A 25,614-nucleotide genomic window follows, 5' to 3' on the forward strand; every position below is an offset into this window, starting at 1 on the left:
GGAGTCGGACTATCATTTATTAGATGAAAAATGTGTTTGGCAATTGTCGTATCCCAGAAAACAATTTCTAATGTCCAGAAACGCAAACTCCAGTTAGTAGTTTTGCCAGTTGGTACACCTTACTTAAAACAGCCCTGTTAATGTGCCAATGAGGGGGTACCTGAGAAAAAGCGATCTACATCTTATCGCAAGTAACTTCATATCACACTTCAAGCCCCTCCAGTAGTTTCCAGGATGAGTTCCTGCGGGGAAGACTTTGGCACATCCAGCAGCTCTGGACTGTGAAAACTACGGGTGCTGGTGACAGAAGAACAGATCATAGAGCTGGTAAAAGGATTTGCCCAGGGGTCCCCCCCCCACTTGAAAAAAAAACCCCGGTGCCATAGAGGGCATCCCCCAGGGAGGAGCCGTACCTCTTGCGTCACCATGGGGATGGGGAGCCGAGGCTATAAGAGCCTGGGCATCCGGCAGAGAGAGCGACAGCTGGCACCGCACCATGCTGAGACCCCGCGATCTGTGCCAGAGCTCGGGCACCCGTACCTTCCTGGACGCCATGCACGCGGGCAAGATGCACCTGGCGCGCTTCGTGCTGGACGCGCTCGACAGCCGCATCGTGAACTCGCGCGCGGAGCACGGCCGCACCCTGCTGATGTTCGCTGTCCGTCTCCCCGACCCCGCGCTCGGTCTCCGCTTTACGCGCCTGCTGCTGGAGAAGGGCGCGCACGTGAACGAGCAGGACGAACGGGGCCGCACGGCGCTCAGCCTGGCCTGCGAGCTGGGCTGCCTGGACGCTGTGAAACTGCTCGTGCAATTCAACGCGGACCCCGAGATCCCCGACCGCGCTGGCAACGGGCCGCTCATCTACGCCGCTGCGGCCGGTCACAGCGCTGTGCTCGAGTTCCTGCTGCGCGCCTTCAAGCGCCTCGGGTTACGTCCGGAGCGCACCAACCACGCCGGTCAGTCCGCGCTGCAGGTGGCCACCGTGCGCGGGCACAGCGAGTGCGTGCGGGCTCTCAGCGGCCAGGGGGTCGCAGCGGCGCGCAGGGCCCGCGGCGAGACGGACGCGTGCCCGGATCCGCCGGGCCCCGGCCGCAGCCCTAAGCCGCTGCCTCGCCAGGTCCTGGAGCGCTTCAGCCGCCACCTGCAGCCGCTTCGCAAGGGCGGCGAGCGCGGGGCCCCTGGTCGGCAGCCCCGCAGTTTCTCGCTGTTCTCCACCCGGGAGCTCTCCCGGTCCTTCGAGCTCCTGCCGCGGCCCCGACCGAGCACCGAGGGAGTGATAATCGGCTCCAGCCGCCTCATGCGCAGCCTGACGGTGCCCGAAATCCAGCAGCGGCAGGGCGGGGGCCCGCGGAACCATTTCTTGATGTCCCGGGGCCGGGGGCTGCCCCTCCTGCTCTAGAGCCAGAAGACACATTTGCAGTCTGAATGTCGGATCCCACTGTGTCCGTCTTTTACCCTTTGTCGCGAGGGGACGTAGAACCCTGTGCGCTCCAAAGGAGGATGAACTCGTGTGAGGCTGAACATTTTAGTGATCAACAGAACTTAACTGAAGACAAACACTCGTACCTGTGAACTTGAATGCTTTTGAGAACTTTTGGAATGGACTGTGTAAACGTTCTCAGGATACCGCGGCGGTTGTGGCGATAAAATCCAGCGTAACCGCGGGGAAAACGTGGCTTTAAACTGTATCATGTAAGTGCAACAGAGAATCTAAAATATTTATAAACGACGTCTGATTACAGATAAGCTGACCGGTTAACTTGTGTCTTTAAAACTACTGGGATAACTTTGCTGCAGAATAGAGCCGGACATATTTATTGGACTATTTTTATCTGAGCAGATTTATTTGTATAGTTTTAACAGGATACAGATTGCCACTATTTAGCTAAAGTGTAAACCTTCAATCCAAAAAAATGAAAAAAAGCAAAACTTGTATTTAATGTTAAAATACCATCCCATGTTCTTTTGTATTAAAATAATTCAGTATATAATCTATTCCCATTCATATACAAGGCTTTTAGTAGGTATAAGAGGTATCATTTAAGTGCTGCTACAAGAGCCAGCTGCTTAGTCTTTGTTGAAATACAATCGTTTATCTTTTCATAATCAGTCTTTTATGGGGACAATTTTCAGCTAAATATCTTCAATTCAAAGACACTTATCAATGTTTAAACCTGTCACATATCCTAGGACCCATCATTTTAAAGGGACCACTTTTGACTAGGAATTTTTTAAATTTATTTGCTGCATTTATATCCCACATTTTCCCACCTATTTGCATGAACGTTAATCCTGTTAACTGTTGGTGGTAACTGGATATAAATGCTTCTAAAGGCTTTTTTTTTTAACTTATTTATTTCTGGGACAGCTCTGATTATGGGGGAGAGTGCCCCTAGCAATACCTAGGAAAACAAGTTCTGTTAACAGAACTACTAAGAAAATAGATCCATTTGTGACCGTCTCTGGGAAAAGCTGACAAAGTAGTAGCAGATCCAAAGTGTTGAGAGTGGGCAATTTTTTTTTCATGTCATGGTGTCCATAAGCAGTCTGTTTCTGTAACTTTTATTTATATATATATATTTTTTTTTTTTTGCAAAAAAGATGGGGGTTTGAACTGTTGTGTTAACAAATTGTTTGCTCTAACAGAATTAAAACCTCATTTTTTGTTGCTGGTGACTTCACTCACCTTTTCCCAGAGATGGTCACCTTTTGTTTCCTTGTGTTCAGAGCCTTTATTTACATTTGTATGCATGGTTATGTTCAATCTCCAGCCTGATACTTGGCTCTCAACAGAGAGGCAAAAGATGTGAAAATGGCAGGATTAATGCACAGGCAAACTAGGCAGGTGCCTAGGGCATAGTGTCTGCCAAGTTTCCCCACATGGGGATGGTAAACTGACAGATGCAGAAGAATTAAAACAGAAAGGTTGCCAACCAACAGTTTTAATTAAGGGAGTGCGGTTGCTATCAGAACTCTTAAATCGGCAGCATAATTGCCAGTTCTCTTTGACAGTTGCATCCCTAGTTTAGTTTATTCATCAGCTAGACGTGTCCACTCCAAATGGTTCCAGACCCTCCCCAGAATCCTTGAATCAATATGTTATATTACTACCCACTTATCTCTAATCCACCTCCCCTCCTGCAAGACCTTCAGTCCCTTCTCAGGATCCCCCATTCCCCACCATCTCTCTAAAGCAGCCCAGAGAAGCTACAGGGCCTCATCCTGCATCTAGCCCTAAACTGTGAATGAGCGCAAGAACTAATCATCCAATGCTTCTCAACCCTGTCTTGGGGGACACCCAGCTAGTCTAGTTTTCAGCATATCCACAATGAATATACATGAGCAAGATTTGCATTCACTGCCTCCATGTTTTTCAGATCTACCTCATGCATATTCATTGTGGATATCCTGAAAACCTGACTGGCTGGGTGTGCCCTGAGGACTGGATTGAGAAGCCTAATTGTATATGCTCATACAGTGGCCACGCCTGCTTCTGTACAAGAGGCGGGGCCTGTGAGCATTTGGAGGTACATTTTATTACTTACCCTTTCAGGTCCAAGCTCAAGGTGAGTTACAATGATCAGTAGCTAGGCTGCTGCCCGTAGGGTTTACAACAGGGGTGTAGCCAGACAGCAGATTTTGGGTGGGCCTTGTCAAGAAGTGGGTGAGCACCAAGTATTCTCCCCACCCCCAATGCGATGAGGCCAGTATCAGCAGCTTAGACTGCTGAAGTGGAAAGCAGTGTTTTCTGCATCATCAGGGGGAGGTCTTCAGCTGGCGAAGCTTGGGATCCCCATTAGCTAGCACTAAATATGTGCTGCTGTTGGGTGGGCCTGAGCCCCGGCCCACCCGTGGCAACGCCACCGGTTTACAGTCTAATTTAGTACCTTAGAAAATGGAGGTGAAAATGTCTTTCGCATGGATGTAAGGAGCATCAGTAGGAGAACAGGATTTGAACCCTGGTTTTCCTGGCTCACAACTTAGTGCTCAAAATATTAGGTGGCAACTTCACTCCATGCCACTTCTGAAAAGGTGAACTGGTGTGGGGGGAGGGGCAGCCTAACGAGAAGAGGCCATGAATGGAGATCCTGCAGAGGGAGGGAGGCAGGGAAAGATAAAAGTTGGCTCTGTAGAGATGGGAATGAGGAACCATAGCAGGGGTCCAGAAATATATGTGTGTCTAGGGCCCAGTATGATTGATCCAGCTTTGCTTGTCTCACAAAATTAATCAAAATACAGATTCACAGCTTAGGGGCATAAGCACACCTGCTTTTAAACTTAGAATCTAAACATGTACAAACAGTTTTTCAAATAAACACCTTTAATGACTTGCGTTGCAGTTTGAAAAAGAAAAATTGTCAAATAGTTGTAAGCAAAAAAGTTAGCAGGATGTCAAACTGGGAAAAAATATGTCCAAATGCTGCATTTGGAAATGTTCTGACTTGTGGCTAGCTGCTCCTGTATACTCCTGATGCCTTCATTCTGAGTACAGGGAAATGGTGCCAAAGCATGTTTCTCCTCATTACCACTGCCAGCATAACAAAGGAAAGCGGGAGAAAATAGAGACTCTGAAGGACTCAGAATTGCTGTAAAATCAATCTCCATTTAATTCTAAAGCACCATCACACTATGGCATAACCCTTTAGCCACTCACCCCCTCCTTCATTCACCATTTGTAGTCAGATTTCCAGTTATCATAGTTTATGTGGGACATCCTGGTTAACAGGACCATATTAGTTTCAAAATAAATGCAATACGCAGCTCCTTGTGACTCTGGGCAAGTCACTTAACCCTCCACTGCCCCAGGTAGAAATAAGTACCTGTATATATGTAAACCGCTTTGAATGTAGTTGCAAAATACCACAGAAAGGCGGTATATCAAGTCCCATTTCCCTTTCCCTATTTGAGATTCTACATGGAATGTTGCTACTATTGAGATTCTGCTGCTACTGTTTGAAATTCTACATGGAATGTTGCTATTCCACTAGCAACATTCCGTGTAGAAGCCTGCCCTTGCAGATCAGCAACGCGGCCGTGCAGGCTTCTGTTTCTGTGAATCGTGCAGGACGTCAGACTCACAGAAACAGAAGCCTGTGTGGCCGCATTGCTGATCTGCAAGGGCAGGCTTCTGCATGGAATGTCGCTAGTGGAGGAGTAGCCTAGTGGTTAGTGCATTGGTGTTTGATCATGGGGAACTGAGTTTGATTCCCAATGCAGCTCCTTGTGACTCTGGGCAAGTCACTTAACCCTCCATTGCCCCAGGTAGAAATAAGTACCTGTATGTAAACCACTTTGAATGTAGCTGCAAAGCTCTCACCTCCTTCATGGTCAGCCTGAAGATTAATAAAGCATCAGCACTGCATGGGCCTTGTAAGCATAGACCTGTGCTGAACCACATTTCCCTCTGTTTACGGTATTATTAGAACCAGAGACTCATTTTGTCTATTTTTAACATCTTTTGTAGGTGGTGGTTAAAAGATTTCTTAAGGACTCTTAGGGCATCTTGTACTAAAGCACGCTCACGTTTTTAGTTCATGCTAAACGTTAGAGATGCTCATTGGAATGTATTGGGTTCTCTGTTTAGCGCGGCCACAATTTTAGTGCGTGCTAAAACCGTGAGCACACCTTAGTAAAAAAAACCCTCTTAGTTATCAAGATCCTCATTTTTTGTTATACCTTCTGTTTGTTCTGTGTTTATCTATTTCTTTTTTTTTTTATATAAGAACCTAAAGAAAGTTTTGGGTTCATTTTAATCTGTTTTTGCAGTTATTTATTTTATTTTTTTGACTTTTGTTACCCGCTTTGAACCACTTTTGTGGGAGTTGGTGGAATACAAGAACCACATTACATTTCACTGTTCCCACCCCCAGGGCCGCCGAGAGACTGGGCCAGGCCCAGGGCAAGGCCACCCCAGGGGCCCCGCCCCGTCTGAGGTCTTCGTCGCCGTTGCCACCCCCCCTCGGTCCACCACCGGGCCCCCTTGAATTCAAATCATAGCGCCTCACCTTGACTTTGCTCTGTGTAAAAGAAGCGCAGCAGCAGCAGTCTGCAGATCGCCTCCCTTCAGGCCTTCCCTCCCCGTGTCCCGCCCTCACGCAAGTTACATCAGACGACACACAGGGAGGGAAGGCCCGAAGGGAGGCGATCTGCAGACTGCAGCTGCTGTGCTTCTTTCACATGGAGTGAGGTCAAAGTGAGGCGCTATGATTTGAATTCAGCGGGGTCTGGCTCGGTGGTGGACAGAGGGGGGTGGGTGGAGGGGACTGTGGCGCCAGGCCCCACTTGGAGGCCCGGGCCCAGGGAATTTTGTCTCCCCTGCCCCCCCCCCCTCTCGGCGGCCCTGCCCACCCCCCTCTAACAAAGTCTGGCTGGGGGTGGGGGGAACAAGACAAAGCAGTGCTTCAGCACAGGTTCGTGCTTACAGGTCTAAGTGCTGGGGGGTGGGGGGAGGTGGAAGTGGCAGGCCCGGCAGCAAGGAGGGAAGGCTCTGGTGTGCACCAGAGCTGTGCCACCCCCCTCCCCCCCCCCCCAAATGCACTCCTAGGTGGATACCTATGCCATCTAGTGGCTGGGGCATCCAGTGTGCCCAACTGTGATTTTTCCCCTTTGGGTAGATGAGTATATAAATTTGTCATAAATTCCACCCAGGTGGCTTCTGCAAGAAGGGGCGCAGCAGGAACAAAGGCAGACCACAGTAAATACTGCAATCTCTAGAAAGTTAACTGAAGGAATATGATGGCAGGCAACACAACAACTTTGTTAAAAGTAAGCAGTGTTTGCTACATTTTGCTGCTTAAAAATCTAAGGGTGGAGGGCAGGGATAGGGAGTCTCTCCCCATCTATGGAGGGCCCTCAACATGCTGAGGGCCTCTCCTTGCCCTTCCACTATTGAACTAAACTCTCATATTTAACCCATCACCAACTACCTGACAGTATGAGAGGCAGAGGTTATGAGTGAACTAGATGAAAAAAGTTAAAATAAGCTCTCCAAAACATAGCAAACAGCTTGTGTTCATTTTTATTAAAGGTTTTCCACTCAAAAGTGCTCAGTTTTTTGTATATTATAACTAGGTTCAAATAACCCCTCAAAACTGTAGAATCTCCCGACCTTAGAACCACCCTAAGAGTGGAGCGAAGGCAGCCAGATGTTGGCTAGTACGCGCGTCCCAAAATAGTTTCCAGTTCAATACTCGTCAGTTCCAGTTCTTACTCATTCTTAAAGACAGTCACACTTGTGCATTTAGGGTGTAGGTGCTCAAGAGTCCCTGCAAAAAGCAGCACCCATGAAATCTTAGTTTGACATATGGAACAGGGAAAGCCCTCCCACAAAACACACCAGGTGCTGTCTTCTTATTGCAGTCAGAAAAATCCTGGGCTAGAATAAAAGTTCCCTTAAACACTGGGCCCTCGTGTCCCGGGACCAGTAGAAAATGCTATTGGAATATTTGTAGAGCTTCCATTAACACCATCTCTGTGTAGGATCAGAAAGTTAAGGTGCCGGCAGTTATTAAGCTTGTGCACTTTCCAGTCTTAGGATTCCAGTATAAAACTACTTATTGTAAACAATCACATTTACGGCTAATTACCGTTTGTAGCCAAGATAAAATATTAATACAAGAATGAGAAACCTTTATGGAAAAAGTTCATAGTCCATCAAATGTCAGCTCCGTAGCACAAAACTGAACAATCCATATGTCACTCAGTGTCTGGCTGCAAAGGTCATCTTTTCAAAAAATTGCAGTACAGATACCCATTCAGAAAATGTGGCACAGTAAAACACCGAGGACCGCTTTCACATTTGAGTCATGAAAGGAGAATACTGGCTACAAGGGCTCTTCACAGGTCAACATGGGATGGGCTCAGTGTTCTTCTTTCTGTGTTATTACAGGGGAGGGGGTGCTGACTCCTGCTTCCTCCTCTGGATCAGGAGATGATGTTCTGTTTGTGGTACTTTTGGATCAGGGGCATGAGACATTCTGGAAGCCCTGTCTGAAGCATGAAAGGGTGGTCCAGAAGCTTCTGTGCCGTGGCTCTTTCTGTTGCGTCCCGTGTCAACATCCGTTCCAGGAAGTCTCTCAGTACAGGGGAGGTCTGTGGAAAGGCAAAACTAAAATGGTTACATCTGACAAGGCTGAAAGAACTCTCTGATCCAGGAAACAACTCAAAATGACAAACAAAAACACCTGCCCTACAGCTAAACCAAAGGCAGAGCAGGTGAGGTTACCTACCTGTAACAGGGGTTGCTCGTGCACACCAGGATAAATTAGCCACGCACTGGTGCTTTCACCAGTGTGTGGCTGCCTCATCCTGCTTGTCTAAGAATAAGAAAGAAAGAGTGCCCCTCACTTTACTGCAAAAGAGATACACGTCAGCATTTGGATAAAGTGAATAAAGCCCTGGATTTCTCACATGCTATGTTATCCTTCATGTTATCCACAACCATAGGAGCCGACTCTGTGGGTGCTTGAGCACCCCCAATATTGAGCAAACTCTTTTATTGTGTCCAGGGAGGGGTAATTTCCATTGGGTTTAGCACCCCCCAATCATTGTGAAAAGTTGGTTCCTATGTCTACGACAGTATCTTGCTTCTTTATAAAACATATATATATTAAAGTATCATTATAATGTTTCCTGTTCAGATGCAAACTCAAAAACACTTTGATTAAATTACTAGTACCCCACATTTGTGTGTAACTGACTGAATTCAGACCATGCCTGCCATCTTATTAAACTGAAGTCATTGTTGAAAGGAAGCACTAGGTGGCAGTGTTGCAGTAGGTAGTATGTTAAACTAGCAGTGGGCTATGAAATTCCTACCTAGGGACACTCATACTGCTTCACTTGATGAAGGACCCTGTTCTTACAAACAATTTAACAAGGGCTCCTGATATCCCCCTCCAGTTTATCATTGATAATATTGATTGGTGAGTTACTGGATGTTACAGGAGCTCCTCTCTATACACAAAGCCTGGCATAGGCATATAGGAAGTGATTCGGACTTTTACTGTACCCAAAGGTCAGTGGCCCAGCACAGTCATTAAATATTAGCTCCTGCAGAAGCAACAGCAGCAGAAATGTAAATCCAGAGGAAAGATCGGATTTCAGAAAGCAAAATTACTGAAAGAAACCTAGTGTTCGCTGCTCATTTACCAGGACTGAGACCTACAAACCATCTTCAGGAACGGGAGGATCAACAGGATGACACCGCCAAAATATTAAGCCTAATCCAGCGCCTGCCTGCCTGCCTGCCTGCCTCACTCCCTCTCTCTCTCTCTCTCTCTCTGCCTCTCCTCTTTATCAGGCAGCAGGCCAAAGTGAAAAGACAGCATGCGATAGCGTTTGTAGCAGACTACAGTCTGAACCAGGAATCCACACGGCCAGGTCCACCACAGAATCTCCTCTGGCCCTGATAGCCATCCCACCCCCTAAAGGAAGTGTGCATCAGGACAGAAGGTTCAGAGGGTTCTGGCACCTTCAGGACCAGAAGAGATTCCCACAGTAGGCCCGGCTGTGCACATTCTTATTTTGGACAGTACTCTTAGCTACCGGTGCTAGTGCATACTGTCTTTTCTCAACTTGGCCTGCTGCCTTATAAAGGTAAAGAGCAGGAGGTGCTGTGTCACTCAAGAAATGAGACTCTGTTGCTGGAGGGGTAACGATGAACCAAATTGGGGGGTGGCGGCGACGACAGGAACAGGAGGATAGGGAAGATGTTGGATCGCATGAGGACGGAGGGAAGAGATGAGGCTGCTGGACTGGGGAGGGAACAGAAAAGGTATTTGACATAGGGGTAGGGAACTAGGGAGATGAGATGCTAGATGTAGCTGGTTGCAGATGGAGAAGAGAAAGAAGAGATGCTGGACCTGGGGAAGAGGAGAGAAAAGAGGGATCTAGTGGAGAATGTGAGATTAGAGGATTGGGAGTGTGGGACTGGGGAGGTAGAGATAAATGGGAGTGAGGTTGGGGCTGGAGCAATAAGGCATTGTGCTTATCCTGCTATGAATGGAAAGACCCTCAGACAATGAGCAGCTGGAATCTCTGAATTAGAAAGCCAGATACTTGCTGACATACATACATTATTATAAATATGTTACACGATTCAACCTTAATGCTAGCATGCACAAGGGTTTCTATTAATCGGAATGCCTTCTCAAAAATTTTACATGTTCAAGGCTGTAGGTAACCTCAAATCAGAGACACTGCTTACAATATATTTCTAAACCTCCAAAATAGTGTAAGTGCAGGACGTGACTCCAAAAAATATGTGGGCAATTATCTGTAAAATCAGGGGAAGGTAAATGTAAGTACATAAATATTTTGTAAATTAAATTGAGTTCCTGTGTACATAAAAAACGTAAAAGTCAACTGCTGGCAATTTTGGAAATTTCTTCCAAGCTACCATCTGCTAAAATCTTGCTCACCTTATGATAATTTTTCAGTTTGGGAGGAGGATTGTCCCGGAGTCTTTTCATTGCCTGGACAGGGGAGTCACTGAAATACGGGGGTTCACCATCGACCATCTCAATCAACATAATTCCCAGAGACCATATGTCTACCTGCGGAGAAAAGCATATTGTTTAGAAATTACTAAGGATCCTCAAGAGGTCACGTTGCTTTCTGCTCACTGCCAGGAGAGGGCACTAGCTCTTCTGCAGTAAAGAGTGGCGTAGCTACGGGGGCTTGGGCCTCCGCAAATTTTTTCCGGGCCCCTGGTTTGGCGGGTGGGGTCCCCAACCCCTGCCAGCCGAAGCCTTCTTCAGCGCCGGTCTCCGGCACAGCTGCGTTCGCTGCCCTGCTCGTCTTTCTCCTGTGCACGCTGATGCTCCTTTATGTAAAGGAGCGTCAGCGTGCACAGGAGGAGCAGCAGCGAACGCAGCTGCGCCAGAGACCGGTGCTGAAGAAGGCTTCGGCTGGCAGGATTCTCCACTTTTTGTGGATTCTCTCTAGACTTCCTCCACATAAGCCACATTAGGCACCCTAGGCAAACCTTCAGCCTTGCCAATAGCACCCACACACACACTTCAGGTCCCTAGGCCTCTGAGATTCTGCTAATTAAGCTCAGCAGTCATAATTCCTCCAACATCTGCACTTTTGCAGAATCATTCTGGGAGGACTGAATCCCCCAAATTCTATAAAGACGGGCACTGAAATTTATGCTTAGCGCACAAATTTGGATGCACAACTTCTAGAATAAGGTCAGCTGTGCACATTAATAATGCAGAGCTACCTGGTGTTAGAGCAGTAGGCCATAAATAGCCTTAATTGGTGCTAATTGGCATCAATTAGTTATGCACGCAACTGCCCTTAATCAGTAGTCTAGAATTTGCATGCGCAACTTCTAAGGGGGTGTGGACATGGGAGGGGCATGGGCGGGTCAAGGCATGCCTAGAATGAGCGCACACAGGTTATAGAATATTATCACATGTGTATCTAACATCAGGAGCATGCAGTTACAGCCTTTGAGCTGGTGTAAGCGCTCGCACCTAAACTTATGTGTATAAATGGTAATTACACACAGAATTGCTGTTATAGAATTTGCGCTTAGTGCATTCTATTCTTTCTTAATTTACCCCATGGCAATCGGCATTTGTGAACATGCCAGTTACCATATTTAAAAATATACTGGATGGTCAGCACCAGTGTCCAGGTACCAGCCGCCACTGACTAAGTGGTAATCAGTACTGACTAGCATCAAAAGCATAGCCAGAAGATGATTTTGGGGAGGGGGGGTTTCAAGCATTTCCTCTCAGTACTCCCCCCCCCCCCAATCTTACCTTTGCTGGCAGGAATGCTCAAATCCCCCACCAGCCGGAGTTTTGCTGCTGGAGCCCTGCGCCTGATGTCTGAGAAGCAGCCAGGCTACTCCAGGCTCCAACACCAGCACTTCCCAGCATACTTGGTTCAAATACATGAAGTGACCACATGCGGCAGTGCTGGTATCAGCAGCTACAGCATCCTGCCAACTTCCTGCTGCGTCCCACCCCCCCCCCCCCCCCACTTCCTCCTAGCAAGGGGGTGCACAGAGCAGTCGAGCGGCTGTCGGCTCTGCCAGTCCACTGCCCCGGAACAGGAAGTAACGTCAGAGAGTTCAAGGGACCAGCGGAGCCAACAGCCGCTGACTGCTCTGTGCACCCTCTTGCTTCCTGCACCCGGGGCAGACTGCCCCCACCGCCCCATCCTTAGTAATCTATTGCCTCCACAAGTTTGGAGGGGGCCTGAGCCCAAAGTGGGAGGCCCAGGCTTTTGAGGTTCCTGCTGGCTATGCCATTGACTGGCATTATCTTCTGGTTAACGGCAATATTGAAACCTCTGACCAAATAAGGGCTGGTGCTTGGTGGAAAATTCCAGTATTTCTCTACCTCCAGAAGATGGCAGGTTGTGTGGGCTGGTGCACCTGACCTACCTCCAGAAGATCAAAAAATATCCTAGGAGGTGTATTTTCAAAGCACTTAAACATGACCAAAACTGAGCTTCTTATTTTTCCCCCTAAACCAACCTCTCCTCTTCCCCCATTCTCTGTCTCTGTGGATAACACTTTCATCCTCCCTGTCTCATCAGCTTGTAACCTTGGGGGTCATCTTCGACTCTTTTCTCTGCACACATTCAACAGACTACTAAAACCTGCTGTTTTTTTCTCTATAATATCACCAAAATTCATCCTTTCTTTTCTGAGCACACTACCAGAACCCTTATCCACACTCTTATCACCTCTCACTTGGACTGTTTCTCCCAGGTCTCCCACTTAGCCATCTCTCTCCCCTTCAATCTGTTCAAAATTCTGCAGCACGACTTATATTACGCCAGTGTTGCTATGCTCATATTAGCCCTCTCCTCAAGCCACTTCACTGGCTCCCTATCCTCTTATTCACTTACAAGTGCATTCACTCTGCAGCTCCTTAGTACCTCTCCACTCTTATCTCTCCCTACACTCCTCCCGGGGAACTCGGTTCACTGGGTAAATCTCTCTTATCTGCACCCTTCTCCTCCACCAGACTCTGTTCCTTTTATCTTGCTGCACCATATGCCTGATATAGACTTCCTGAACCGGTACATTAAACTCCCTCTGGCCGTCTTCAAATCTAGGCTAAAAGCCCACTTTTTTGCTGCTGAATTTAACTCCTAACCCTTACTTGTTCAGTACCATGTTTTATCATTTCCACCTTAGTAATTCCCTTATCCCTTATTTGTCCTGTTTGTCTGTCCTAATTAGATTGCAAGTTGTGTCGAGCAGGGACTGTCTCTTCATGTCCAGTGCTGTGTACATCTGGTGGTGGCGCTATAGAAATGATTAGTAGCAGTAGTAGTAGTTGTAAGGGGAATAAAGCTAGTTTAAAAAAAAATAAGGACACAGCCTCCAAGAAGCATCTGAGTCAACTTCCTTTCAAGGGTCATCTGCTTTTTGGGGAGGACCTGGAGAAGCTGATCAAGTACTAGTGGAGCCTTGCCGTCTTCAGCTCCTTAAGTTGCACCAGAGAGGGTCCCAGTGTGCCTCCTTAGCCAAGCCTGGTCCTATGAGAGGAGACTGCTTTCGGGCAGATAGGCATAAGCCTGAGCCCCAGTAGGCCCTTCAAGCAGGGGACCTTTTGTTGCCCTAAGAGGTCCAGAGATTCTAAGATGTACAGCTCTACTGGAGCCTCCAGAGGTGCACAATGAAGGTGCACTGGTCCCTTCACCAGCTGGGAGAGAGGGCCCATGTTACCTTGGACCTTGAGGTGATCAGTCGGGGCTACGCCCTGGAATTTGCATGTCCAGTCCACAATACCTTCATAGCCTTGCTTTTTCGCTTGTCTGCAAAGTGCCAGGCCTTCTTGGTCACTCTCCAGCATCTGATAGATCTGGACACGGTCAACGCCACTTTTAGAGCAGGGGCAAGGTTGCTATCCCATTTATTTCATGGACCCAAAGAAAGGTGCCTCCTTCCAGTCCATCTTTGACCTAAAAGTGGTCAACACCTGCCTCAGGGTCTCATGCATTCAGATGGAGACATTACGATCCATGTTATCCTCTATTCATCCAGGTGAGTTTCTGATCTTCCTAGATCTTTCTGAGGCTTGCCTGCATATTCTTGAGTGAAAAACAATATTTAATGAATTAAAATCAAAATGAAATTAACAAGCCCGACACAGGCCGTGTTTAGGGGCTAATATATATCTCTCTGAATGATCATATAATTTCCACTTAAATATCTATTTGTTGAGTTCACAATTGCTCAGTAGAAAAGCACACCTTAATAGATGTCACTTTAAAAAGAAAAATCTTTTAACAAACCGTCAGTCGACATATACCACAATAAAAACTTTTTATTGTGGTATATGTCTACTGAGCAATTGTAAACTACACAGCTGGCAAGACAACGTTTAAGCAGGCTTCCTCAGCAACTCCTTGTTAGATTTGAGGGCTGACAGCCTACCAACTCCTCCTGAACCAGTGGGGACAGCTTGTCTCCCACCTCATGGCCTCAAGCGAGGATGCCAAGGCAGAATGCTGCTTCAGCCACTGGAAAAAGAGGCGGCCTCAATGGGATTAGATGCCTTGATTCAGCAGCGGCCCAGGGAGGAGCCTCAGTACATTTTTCTGCCATGGCCCCGATCAGTTGGCTCTTTCAGAGAATAGCATATCCGTTTATGGCTTTTCTGGTTGCTCTGGATTGGCCTTGAAGGCCATGGTATGCAGATCTCATTCAGCTCCTAGTGGAGTCCCTGGATCCTCAGGAGTTGCAGACTGCTCAGACAAGGTCCACTGGAGATGGAGGATCCAGATACCTTTTGGGTTACAGTTTGGCCCTTGATAGAAGGCATCTAGCAAGAAGGGTATTCTTATCCGCTTCATGCCTTATGTTCAGGTCTGCAAAGTTTTTGAGGGATGGTGTCAACAGAACTCCTTCTTCTTGTGCAAGGCTCAATCCCAAAGGTGCTCAGCTTTCTGCAGCAGGGGTTTGATCAGGTTTGGTACTGAACTCCCTCAAAGTTCAACTGGTAGGTCTCTCCTGTTACAGGGGCAAGGTGCTGGAGGTTTCCCTAGAGGCTCATGGGGACACTGCATGATTTCTGAATGGGTTCACTCATCTGTGACCTCTTCTTAGACTGTCTCTTCCCTCTTGGGATTTGAAATCTGGGACTTAATGTACTTTCGGAAGCTCCCTTTGAACCCCTGAGGGCTGCATCACTCAAGGATCTCACTCTGAAGATGGTCTTTCTCGTGGCAATTGCTTCAGCTAGGAGAGTGTCAGAGCTTCAGGCTGTGTCCTGTTCAGACCCTTCTCTCTCCTTCTTGGAGGATTCAATGTCTATTCGCAGTGTTCCCTCTTTCCTCCATGAATTGAGGTCTGCTTGACCTCCTTTTTGGATCAGGGTGCAGATTCAAGGAACAGGAGGCTCCACAAGCTAGATGTCTGCAGAGTTCTGCTTTCATCTATGATCATTCATGTATCCTTTTCCATATCCTCCATAAGGGCCAGGTGGTGTCAAATGCTTCCATTTTACACTGGATAAAGGTGGCCATTCAGGCTGCCTGTATTTGCAGGAACAAATAGGTGCCTTCTGGCATAAGCACACTTGACTCATTTTTGCCAGATATCTGTAGAGTGGCAACCTTGTTATTGCTCCATTCTTTTGTAAAGTATTAGACTGGAAGTGCTGGCCAGATCCCAGGTGGGCTTTGGCAGAGCCTGATAATTTCCTTTCCTTTAGTCCTCTTGCACTATCTTCCCCTACTACTACTACTATTTAGCATTTCCATAGCACTACAAGGCTTACGCAGCGCTGCACAAACAGACGAAAGACAGTCCCTGCTCAAAGAGCTTACAATCTAATAGACAAAAAATAAAGTAAGCAAATCAAATCAATTAATGTGTACAGGAAGGAGGAGAGGAGGGTAGGTGGAGGCGAGTGGTTACGAGTCAAAAGCAATGTTAAAGAGGTGGGCTTTCAGTCTAGATTTAAAGGTGGCCAAGGATGGGGCAAGACACGTAGGGGCTCAGGAAGTTTATTCCAGGTGTAGGGTGCAGCAAAACAGAAGGCATGAAGTCTGGAGTTGGCAGTAGTTGAGAAGGGAACAGATAAGAAGGATTTATCCATGGAGCGGAGTGCATGGGAAGGGGTGTAGGTAAGGACGAGTGTGGAGAGATACTGGGGAGCAGCAGAGTGAGTACATTTATAAGTTAGTAGAAGAAGTTTGAACAGGATGCGAAAACGGATAGAAGACTTTGGTTCAATGGCTCTAATGGTGGTCTTAAAAAAATTGTTCATTGAATTTAATTATGGATGCATTGGTTTGATGGAGCATGGGTTTGGAATATGGGACCTACTGGTGCTTTGGCAGAAGCATACTTGAGTTTTCTCCTGAGCACCAGCCCTTATACCAGTGATGTCACTGGGAAAAGTCAGTTTCTCTACCTCCATCTGCTGATAAAAAGAGGATATAACCCAGTCATACTGGGTGGTGCAGCAGGACTAAAGGAAAGGAAATTAACAGGTATGACTTAAATTTCAAACAAAAAAAACAGCACCACGGGCCTTTAAAAATGGAACACAGTTCTTTAATGAATGAGCCTTGACAAAAAGACCCGACACAGGCCGTGTTTCGGTGACTAGCACCTGCGTCAGGGGTCCCCGCGTCTCATATAGTAAAAGCTACAAAGCACCAAGGCACTTTCACTTTCTGTATCCAAATTTCACCATATACAGAATCATACTTTTAAATATTTATTTACAACTTTTGGAAATTTTCCTCATTATGTGCCTCTTTTATCAAGTCGCATTCGCAGCTCCCGATGAGGCAATGCCGACAAAGCCAATTCGCTTTGAATGGGCTATGTCGGCATTGTCACACAGGAACTGCTAGCTCGGCTTGATAAAAGAGGTCCTATATATATATAAATAAATATATATATATATATATATGTGCATATATAAATAAAGCAGTTTCCAGAAGCCATTTACCCAGTAAACAGTAATCTGTTCAAAATTTCTACTCTGCCTACAAGTATGCATTAATAGTTGTTTTTTTGTGGCTGTTAGGATCTGTAGTTTTCCTTTGACTGCAGTTGCTATTTGCCACTCCCTCTCCCCTCCTAAGGTACCACCCTAGGTGACTGCCTGGTTTGCCTAATGGTTAAGCCAGCCCCGCAGCCTAAGCAAGATGTGCCTAGCTGTGATGGGGACTGAAATAAACCCTGCCTGCATGCAATATTAAAATCTCTATGAAGTCTGTAGGCAGTGAAGCACGTTATAAAATGTTCTTCCACTGCCTTGGTGCCTGAAAATACCCCAATGACTTTCAAAAAGACAAAAAGGCAAATTACTTCTGTGCTGTACGGTGACCTCATGATCACTTCTGGTGCCATCCAATATGGTGTTCCCACCAGGGATTTCCTCTTTGGGACATCTTTACTGATTTGGGCACAAAATCCAAAATCAGAGAGCTTCACCTGAATGGGAGAATCAAAAGACATGAGTACAGGAAGGTTCAAGCATGCAAAGAGAATACAAATAATAGATAGGGGAGAGAGAAGAAGAAACAGAGAAAAGGAAAAGACGAGAAAAAAAAAAAAAAAAAAAAGAGTATTGGAAACAAAGACACCAGGCATTTCCTGATTTTCAGGGCTTCAGTCATCCCCAAATTTGAATGCTTGTCCCTGACTAGTCTACTGCCTGTGTTGTATTGTCCCTAAATGCAAAAACCCACCCTAGCATGCGCCTTCCATCTGTGGCACCAAGAAAAGGCAATGTTGGCACTAATCTTGCAGTTCCCCTGCTGCTACAAATGGAGAAGGCCCTGCGGAGCAGCTGGAAAGGACCCTGCTAAGAAGAAGAATCAGGATTGCAGCAAGGATAGAACAGTCCAATCCTGCATAATAAAATATAACAGAGAAATAGAAACGGTGGATAGCCCCAGTCCAAGCTTAGCCCTGCATTAAAAAAATATCCAGAGAAGCACAGGTTACAGAGCACCCCACAGTCTCTGCCCTGCAGGAACAGCTGAGCCAAAGGAGAAGGAGCTGTGGACTGTGGCAGCAACAAAGAATCCCAGCCCCACAGGAGCCCTGGACCAAGGCAATGAGAATTCAGGCTTCAGAGGAGGAGAAACAACTGCAGAACTGGAGCAGGGGTTCTCAACCTAGTCTTTAGAACATACCCAGCCATTCAGGTTTTCAAGATATCTATAATAAATATGTATGAGATAAATTTTATTTATTTTTTTTATTTAGATTTTGCTCAAGGTGAGTTACATTCAGGTACTCTGGATATTTCTCTGTTTCAGGAGGGCTCACAATCTAAGTTTGTGTACCTGAGGAAATGGAGGGTTAAGTGACTTGCCCAAGATCACAAGGAGCAGCAGCGGGATTTGAACCGGCCACCTCCGGTGCTCTAACCACTAGGCCACTCCTCCACTCCATAATAAATATGCATGAGATAGAACTGCAGGCACTACCTCCATTGCCTGCAGATTTATCTCGTGCAAATTCATGGTGGGTATCCTGAAATCCTGACTAGCTAGGTGTGCACCAAGGACTTGGTTGAGAACTGTAGGGCTGGAGGGGAGCTGTGAAGGCCTAGACCTTAAGAATCAACAGACGATGAGAGTCTCTTTTTTTTGTTGTTGGCATGGGAGTAAGCCAAGGGACAAGTGAAGGGGATTTGAGGCTAAGGAGTGGGTCTGAATGAAAGAGGGGTAGTAGAATGGTGGGGAGAGGGGAGAAAAGGTGAAATTGGAGCAGGGGAAAAGGAGAAGGTGTTGGGATTAGGGAGGGGATGATTAACTGAGACAGATGAGAAGGGCATAGAGCTGTCCTAAGGTATGGGCCATTGAGTTCTGGGCCCAAAGACCCACATCCATAGGGGACTCCTGATCAGTTTAGTGCAGCAGAGCCTACAAAGTGCCATGAACTTTCTGGGCTATCAATAGAGAGAAGTAGGATTTAGGCCACAGCCACTACCTGTGACAAAGTCTTTGCCCCCCAGTCAGATTCTCTCCCACTGGCAAAAGCAGGCAAACAACGTTTCTTACCTACTGCTGCCTCTTCCTCTACCAGCTTCTCTCTGAAGTCAGAATTGCATAGGATCAGCAGGTAGCATGAAATTGTATCGCCCTCATAAGTACATAAGTATTGCCATACTGGGAAAGACCAAAGGTCCATCAAGCCCAGCATCCTGTTTCCAACAGTGGCCAATCCAGGTCACAAATACCTGGCAAGATCCCAAAAAAGTACAAAACATTTTATACTGCTTATCCCAGAAATAGTGGATTTTCCCCAAGTCCATTTAATGACGGTCTTTTCCTTTAGGAAGCCATCCAAACCTTTTTAAAACTCCGTTAAGCTAACTGCCTTTACCACATTCTCTGGCAACGAATTCCAGAGTTTAATTACACATTGAGTGAAGAAATATTTTCTCTGATTTGTTTTAAATTTACTACATTGTAGCTTCATCGCATGCCCCCTAGTCCTAGTATTTTTGGAAAGCGTAAACAGACACTTCACATCTACATGTTCACTCATTATTTTATAGACCTCTATCATATCTCCTCTCAGCCGCCTTTTCTCCAAGCTGAAGAGCCCTAGCCGCTTTAGCCTTTCCTCATAGGGAAGTCATCCCATCCCTTTTATCATTTTCGTCGCCCTTCTCTGTACCTTTTCTAATTCCACTATATCTTTTTTGAGATGCAGCGACCAGAATTGAACACAATATTTGAGGTGCGGTCGCACAGTTCTGACTTCACATGGCAGAGAAGGTGGCAGCAGTAGGAAGGGCTGTCGCTCACTTGTCCCTACTGGTCAGAGGTCATCCTAAGGAGGGACCAATAATTGCTTTGTGGTGAGGTAATTAAGGTAATTAGTTCGATTCCCATTGGAGCTCCTTATAACTCTGGGCAAGTCACTTAAATATCCACTGCCCCAGGTACAAAATAAGTACCTGTATATAATATGTAAACCGCTTGATTGTAACCACTTCCCTTTCCTCTAATTACACCGTGTAGGGGAGGAGGGAAGGTAATTATGCTGCAGAAAGAAAGGGGGGGGGGGCAAAGGGAAGGTGGTTATGCCAGGGGGATGAGGAGGTAAGAAAAGAAGCATATGTCTCGATATGCAACTCACAAATTTGTTAACCTTAACAAGGAAGAAGAACAGGAGACAGAATGAAAAGACCAAACAGGAGTCAAAAATTGGGATGCTTCAATTAGTCTGCTGTCATGGATTTAATCAAGCAGTGAAAGTTAGGAAAAGAAAGTGAAGCCCAGTGGTTCAGGTGTCACAAAATAACAGCTGAAGGCAAACACTGGTGTAAAGGCAGAAATTGTGGGTTGGTGTTCTTGACTGGAAACATTTGAACATGGTGTGCTTGTAAAATTGTCACAAATCTGCATGCTCAGGATGGACAAGCCAATTTTCAAAGGAAACTCACCACAGTTCCCTATTGTGGGGATTTTCTGCAGGGAGACAGTAAAATGTGATGGCTTATAATATCTACTGCTTCACTTAGAAATATGGGACTAGATTTATTAAACTACACCTAATGCTGCTAATGTGTGTTATGGGACCTACTATAAATCCTGCACATTGGGCTGTTCTCCTGTCTCTGTAGAAGAGAGGTGAATAGACTTTGCCCTTTCAAAAACAAAACATTAGTCTCTAGTGCATAGATCTGTAAAGGTGTTTGTTTTTATTGCCTCTGCAGGGACTGAATCTAGCTGTGGCCACCAAATTTTGAGTCGGGTCTCTGAAGCTGGAAGATTGATGGCCAGGTTGACAAGCACTTATTGAAGAGTCCAGGAATAAGAGCCATGCCATCATGACTGGGGAGGGAGGTTAAATGCAGAAGAAGGGGACAAAAAGAAAGGATTACAAAGATATTCCGTAGCTACAGGAGAGCCGCTCCTTTCTCCGCCCAGCTTTCCAAAAGCTCGAATTGGGTGCTGTCAGTAACCCTCAGAGATAAAGTCCTCTAGATTAGGTATGGCTAGACAAAAGACAGAGGGGTAATGAGGAAAGAGAGCTAAGAAAATAAAAATAGAAGGCAGAGACTGAGGCAGAGCACACCTACCCTTCCATCAAGGGTGAGAAGAATGGAGTCGCTTTTGATGTCTCTGTGAATCACTCCTTGGGAATGCAGGTAAGAGAGCGCCTGGAGCACTGACTCACACACCGTAGCAATTTGCTCTTCATTCAGCCTGTAACGAGCCCAATGCCGAGATTCTAACACACTACCAAGTTCCAGGTTTCTCTCCACAGCTGCCCATAGATATACAGAAATGCTTTCTAAAACCAGGCATCGCAGTAACAATCCTGGATCACTGAAGGCACTGTTTAAATTTTGGCTGTATAATTATCACGTGAGCCATACCTGGTTTGAGAGACGATATCTGTGAGAGCTCCACCCTCTAGGAATTCCATGAGTACCCACAGCTCCTCTGCCACCAAGTAGCTCTTGTACATTTCCACCACATTGACATGTTGATAGTCTCTCATGATTACCACCTGCAAGAAGACAGAGTACACATGTCACCAGGTCTCAGTCATAGGTGACGGGGTTACCAGTTGCTACAGGTATATCACTAAGATCATAGAAAGTCTGAGTCTAGCTAATGTCCTGATGGGAGACCTCCAGGAAGCGGACAATGCTGGGAGTGGTATTGGTGGTTAAGTCCTTTCTCAAAGCTAGTACAAAACAAACAGCCTATCGCAGTTTTAGAAAAGGACTAAACTGCCATCTTTCATATGACACACTAAAATGAAATCCTGTCTACTAGTGTCCAATGTTCCCATCAATCTGTTCCCATATGGCTTATTACGGGAACACTGGACACTAAAAGGTTAAAGATCCCATGGCATTTTTCACAAGAGTGAGGATGCTAACCTGCTAACAGTATCATAACTAACAATCTTAACATACGTTGTAGAATATCCTCTACTGAAATCCCAGTCGAGGGAACCTAACTAGGCTTAGTCCATACATCTCCCCTTTACATGATGTTCATCCTCCCCCACCCCCCCAGGTCAGGACTGTACAGCAGTGCTTCTCAACTCACAATGAATATGCATATATTGGGGATCCACTGTATGCAAATGTATCCAATGCATATTCATTGAGGTAATCTTGAAAACCCAACTGGCTAGTTGTGCCTCCAGAAGTGAGAGTTCAGAAGCATTGCTGTACTGTTCTATGCACAAAAGCTCTAGAGAAATGCACTCATAATCAGCAGAATCTCTTTTGAGGCTGTTGTACACCAAACATGGTGCAGACACATTGACTCAAACAAAAGACAGGAAAACACCTATCCTTCAGACACACCCAAAACAAACAAACAGCCTGCTCAGGACCAGTCCTTAACATTACCACTCATCATTTCCCTAAATATGAAATCTAAGGATGTCCTAGTCATTCCTAACTTCATTCAGCTGGAGACATTAGGAAGGTTGTTTTAAGATCCCTGTCTTTCCTAGTCATTCAGCTGTGGGCATTGGGAAGGCTGTCTTAAGATCCCTGTCTTTAGAACAAGATCACTTTGATCTGCCAGAATTTGAGCCTGGCATCTTTTGGTTCTCTCATTCCAGAGAACAGTAATGTATAAAGCTTGTGAGCGATCCTGTTTTGAGTTTTCTCACGCTTACTAGTCTGCCTTTATGAACCCCAGTAAATAGTGGTGGTTCCCTAAATTAATCTCTCTCCTCTATCCCAATTTTCCAATAATTTTTAACCAGCAACCATTTCTTTATTCCGTAGTGTCTGATACATCTAACTATATAGACTTACTGTGAACTCAAACCCAACGTCAGAAGATCATTTTGGTATAAACATTAGTAGATTACATTAGGAAGCTCTTCTTGCTACCAGACAATGCTGACATTATTTACTCCAGAGAAGCTGCCCCACCTTCCCTACTACTTACAACTTTACCTCATTAAAGAGAAGTTCTCTTCGTTGCTGCCTGCGAAGGTCCATCATTTTCACTGCCACCTGGCGCCCAGAGTGCTTTTCTCGAGCAATACAGACAACACCTGTTGACCCCTCACCAATCTTCACATAGTTCTCCAGAAGAAGTCGGGGGTCACCCTGGTCCACCACCATCCTCAGGGCTGCCTTGAACTGTTCATGTGTAACAATTTGAGGATCCTGATTGCCCAGCTGACCTTTGGCAAATTGTCCTGAAGAAGATGCAGGTTGGAAGAACTAGCTTGAATGGATCTGTTTCTTGGGGACCCTGCTGGAGAAGGCCTGCTTTGCCAGACAGGAACTATTTGTTCTTCTGGTGCACCTGAGATCACTCTTGTAAAATCTGTTGTGGGCTGGTCTGGTGGCAGGGAATAAGCTTTGGCCACAGGTCCACGTGGAGGGGAACTATTTGCTTGAGGTTGATCAGAAGTCTCTGACTTAAAAGAAGCAGAAAAAAAAATACATGTCAGGCTCACACTAATTTGAAGCTATCAGCAAGCATATTTGAGTCTGCATATGTTGATAAATTTGTGCATGTGATAACAGTGAGAAAGTGAGGTTACTTACCTGTAACATGGGTTCTCTATGGACAGCAGGATAAGCCAGCCAGCCACATATAAATGGCATCACTCGCTTGATGTCAGTAGCCCCCTAGAGTTAACTGCCATTGGAGCACCCATGTGCCAGTTTGCTCCACAGCATAAGATGTTGATAGGCCAAAGAGATAACAGCTTCAGTTCCCAGATAGGAGGGCACATTGTGTGGCTGGCTTATCTTGCTGTCCACAGAGAACCTACATTAAAGGTAAGTAACCTCACTTTCTCTGTGTACAAGCAAGATAAGGCAGCCAAACAAAGGTGACTCTTGAACATAAAAAAGGAGCAAGGTACAGGAAACAATTATGGTTAGCCCCTATGCACTTGCAACCATTAATGCGGTGGTAAGTTGAAGCTGTAAGAAGGAAGGCAGGAAGACTCAAAGAACAAGGAAGGCAGAGTATAAGGCAAATGACGAAACCATTTAATTAGAACTAATAGAGTGAAACAGTAGCAATGAGTGAAAACAGTAATAATGAAGGAAACAGTAGCCGCAAGTGAAAGTAATAATGAAGAAAACATTAACGAGTAAAACACTAGCCATTAGTGAATGGCAATAAAAGCATTGTTAAGGTAACAATACAGGAATCAGGTAGCTAAGTGGTACTGTAAAGCTGAATGTTATGACTGTACAGACTTCAGTGCAGTGTATCAAAACATAGTGGAGTGGAGGAGTGGCCTAGTGGTTAGAGCACTGGTCTTGCAATCCAGAGGTGGCCGGTTCAAATCCCACTGCTGCTCCTTGTGATCTTGGGCAAGTCACTTAACCCTCCATTGCCTCAGGTATAAACTTAGATTGTGAGCCCTCCTGGGACAGAGAAATATCTAGTGTACCTGAATGTAACTCACCTTGAGCTACTACTGAAAAAGGTGTGAGGGCGTGTTGGATGACTCATAACAGTAAGCGATACACTGGGAAATACAGCGGGATAGTGTGGACTAGACTGCCTTTCCAAGATGGTTGTAGTCATATGCCAGGAACAGCTGTGGACTGTTGCAAATGTGAGCAGTGCACTGGATATAAATGGAGAGGGCAGATTTGCAGTCCAGAGTGTGGAGACGTTCATGGGTTTCGTCAGTATGCAAAGGGGAACAGAAGGTAGGAAGAACGATGAGCTGGTTAAGGTGAAACTCTGATACAACCTTTGGAATGAAGTTAGGGCGCATAAAGAGGATGACCCTGTCATTGAAAAATTGGGTGTACATAAGTACATAAGTAGTGCCATACTGGGAAAGACCAAAGGTCCATCTAGCCCAGCATCCTGTCACCGACAGTGGTCAATCCAGGTCAAGGGCACCTGGCACGCTCCCCAAACGTAAAAACATTCCAGACAAGTTATACCTAAAAATGCGGAATTTTTCCAAGTCCATTTAATAGCGGTCTATGGACTTGTCCTTTAGGAATCTATCTAACCCCTTTTTAAACTCCGTCAAGCTAACCGCCCGTACCACGTTCTCCGGCAAGGGGAAAAGGGGAAAAATGCACCAAGGCCTGACGTTCACTAATGCATCTTGCAGAGGTGATGGCAACAAGAAAAAGTCTTCCATGTCAAGAATTTACGGTTAGCGGAAAGGAGGGCTCAAAAGGTGATTTCATCAGTTGAGTGAAGACCAGGTTGAGATCCTATTGAGCAGTCAGTTTCTTGATGGGCGGTTTAAGATGGAAGAGACCTTTCATGAAGTTTGCGATGAGGGGATGGTTTGATAGGGGTTTGTCTTGAAGGTAGTCATGGTATGCTAATAAGGTGCTGAGGTGAACCCTGGTGAGGTGATTTTGAGTCCAGATTGTAAAAGATGTAGGAGGACAAAAGAATACTCATACTGGGTCAGACCAGTGGTCCATCTAGCCCAGTATCCTGTTTCCAACAGTAGCCAATCCAAGTCACAAGTACCTGGCAGAAACCCAAATAGTAGCAACAGTCCATGCTACAATCCTAAGGCAAGCAGTGATTTCCCCATGTCTATCTCAATAGCAAACTATGGACTTTTTCTCCAGGAACTTGTCCAAATGTTTTTTTTTTTAACCCAGATACGCTAACTGCTGTTACCAGAGCTTAACTATTCATTGAGTAAAAAGTATTTCCTCC

At 45.9% G+C, this 25,614-nt stretch overlaps 2 protein-coding genes across 2 annotated transcripts in view; one reads left to right on the top strand and one right to left on the bottom strand.

The window, feature by feature from the left end:
• The first annotated feature begins 496 nt into the window (after positions 1-496).
• Positions 497-1,975, top strand: ANKRD63 (ankyrin repeat domain 63). The gene has a single exon (XM_030214903.1). The coding sequence runs from the start codon at positions 497-499 to the stop codon at positions 1,397-1,399; it is 903 nt and encodes a 300-aa protein (XP_030070763.1). The 3' UTR covers positions 1,400-1,975.
• A 5,025-nt stretch (positions 1,976-7,000) lies between these two features.
• The window catches only part of LOC115477891 (serine/threonine-protein kinase PAK 6-like), an 86,857-nt gene continuing 68,243 nt past the window's right edge, over positions 7,001-25,614 (bottom strand). Inside the window, 7 exon segments of the mRNA XM_030215020.1 lie at positions 7,001-8,091; positions 10,422-10,556; positions 17,303-17,428; positions 21,042-21,168; positions 21,342-21,475; positions 22,896-23,137; positions 23,140-23,368. Coding sequence (XP_030070880.1) covers positions 7,924-8,091; positions 10,422-10,556; positions 17,303-17,428; positions 21,042-21,168; positions 21,342-21,475; positions 22,896-23,137; positions 23,140-23,368 — 1,161 coding nt within the window. The 3' untranslated portion in view covers positions 7,001-7,923.

This window comes from Microcaecilia unicolor, chromosome 9 (genome assembly GCF_901765095.1).
Source record: "Microcaecilia unicolor chromosome 9, aMicUni1.1, whole genome shotgun sequence".
NCBI classification, from domain to species: domain Eukaryota; kingdom Metazoa; phylum Chordata; class Amphibia; order Gymnophiona; family Siphonopidae; genus Microcaecilia; species Microcaecilia unicolor.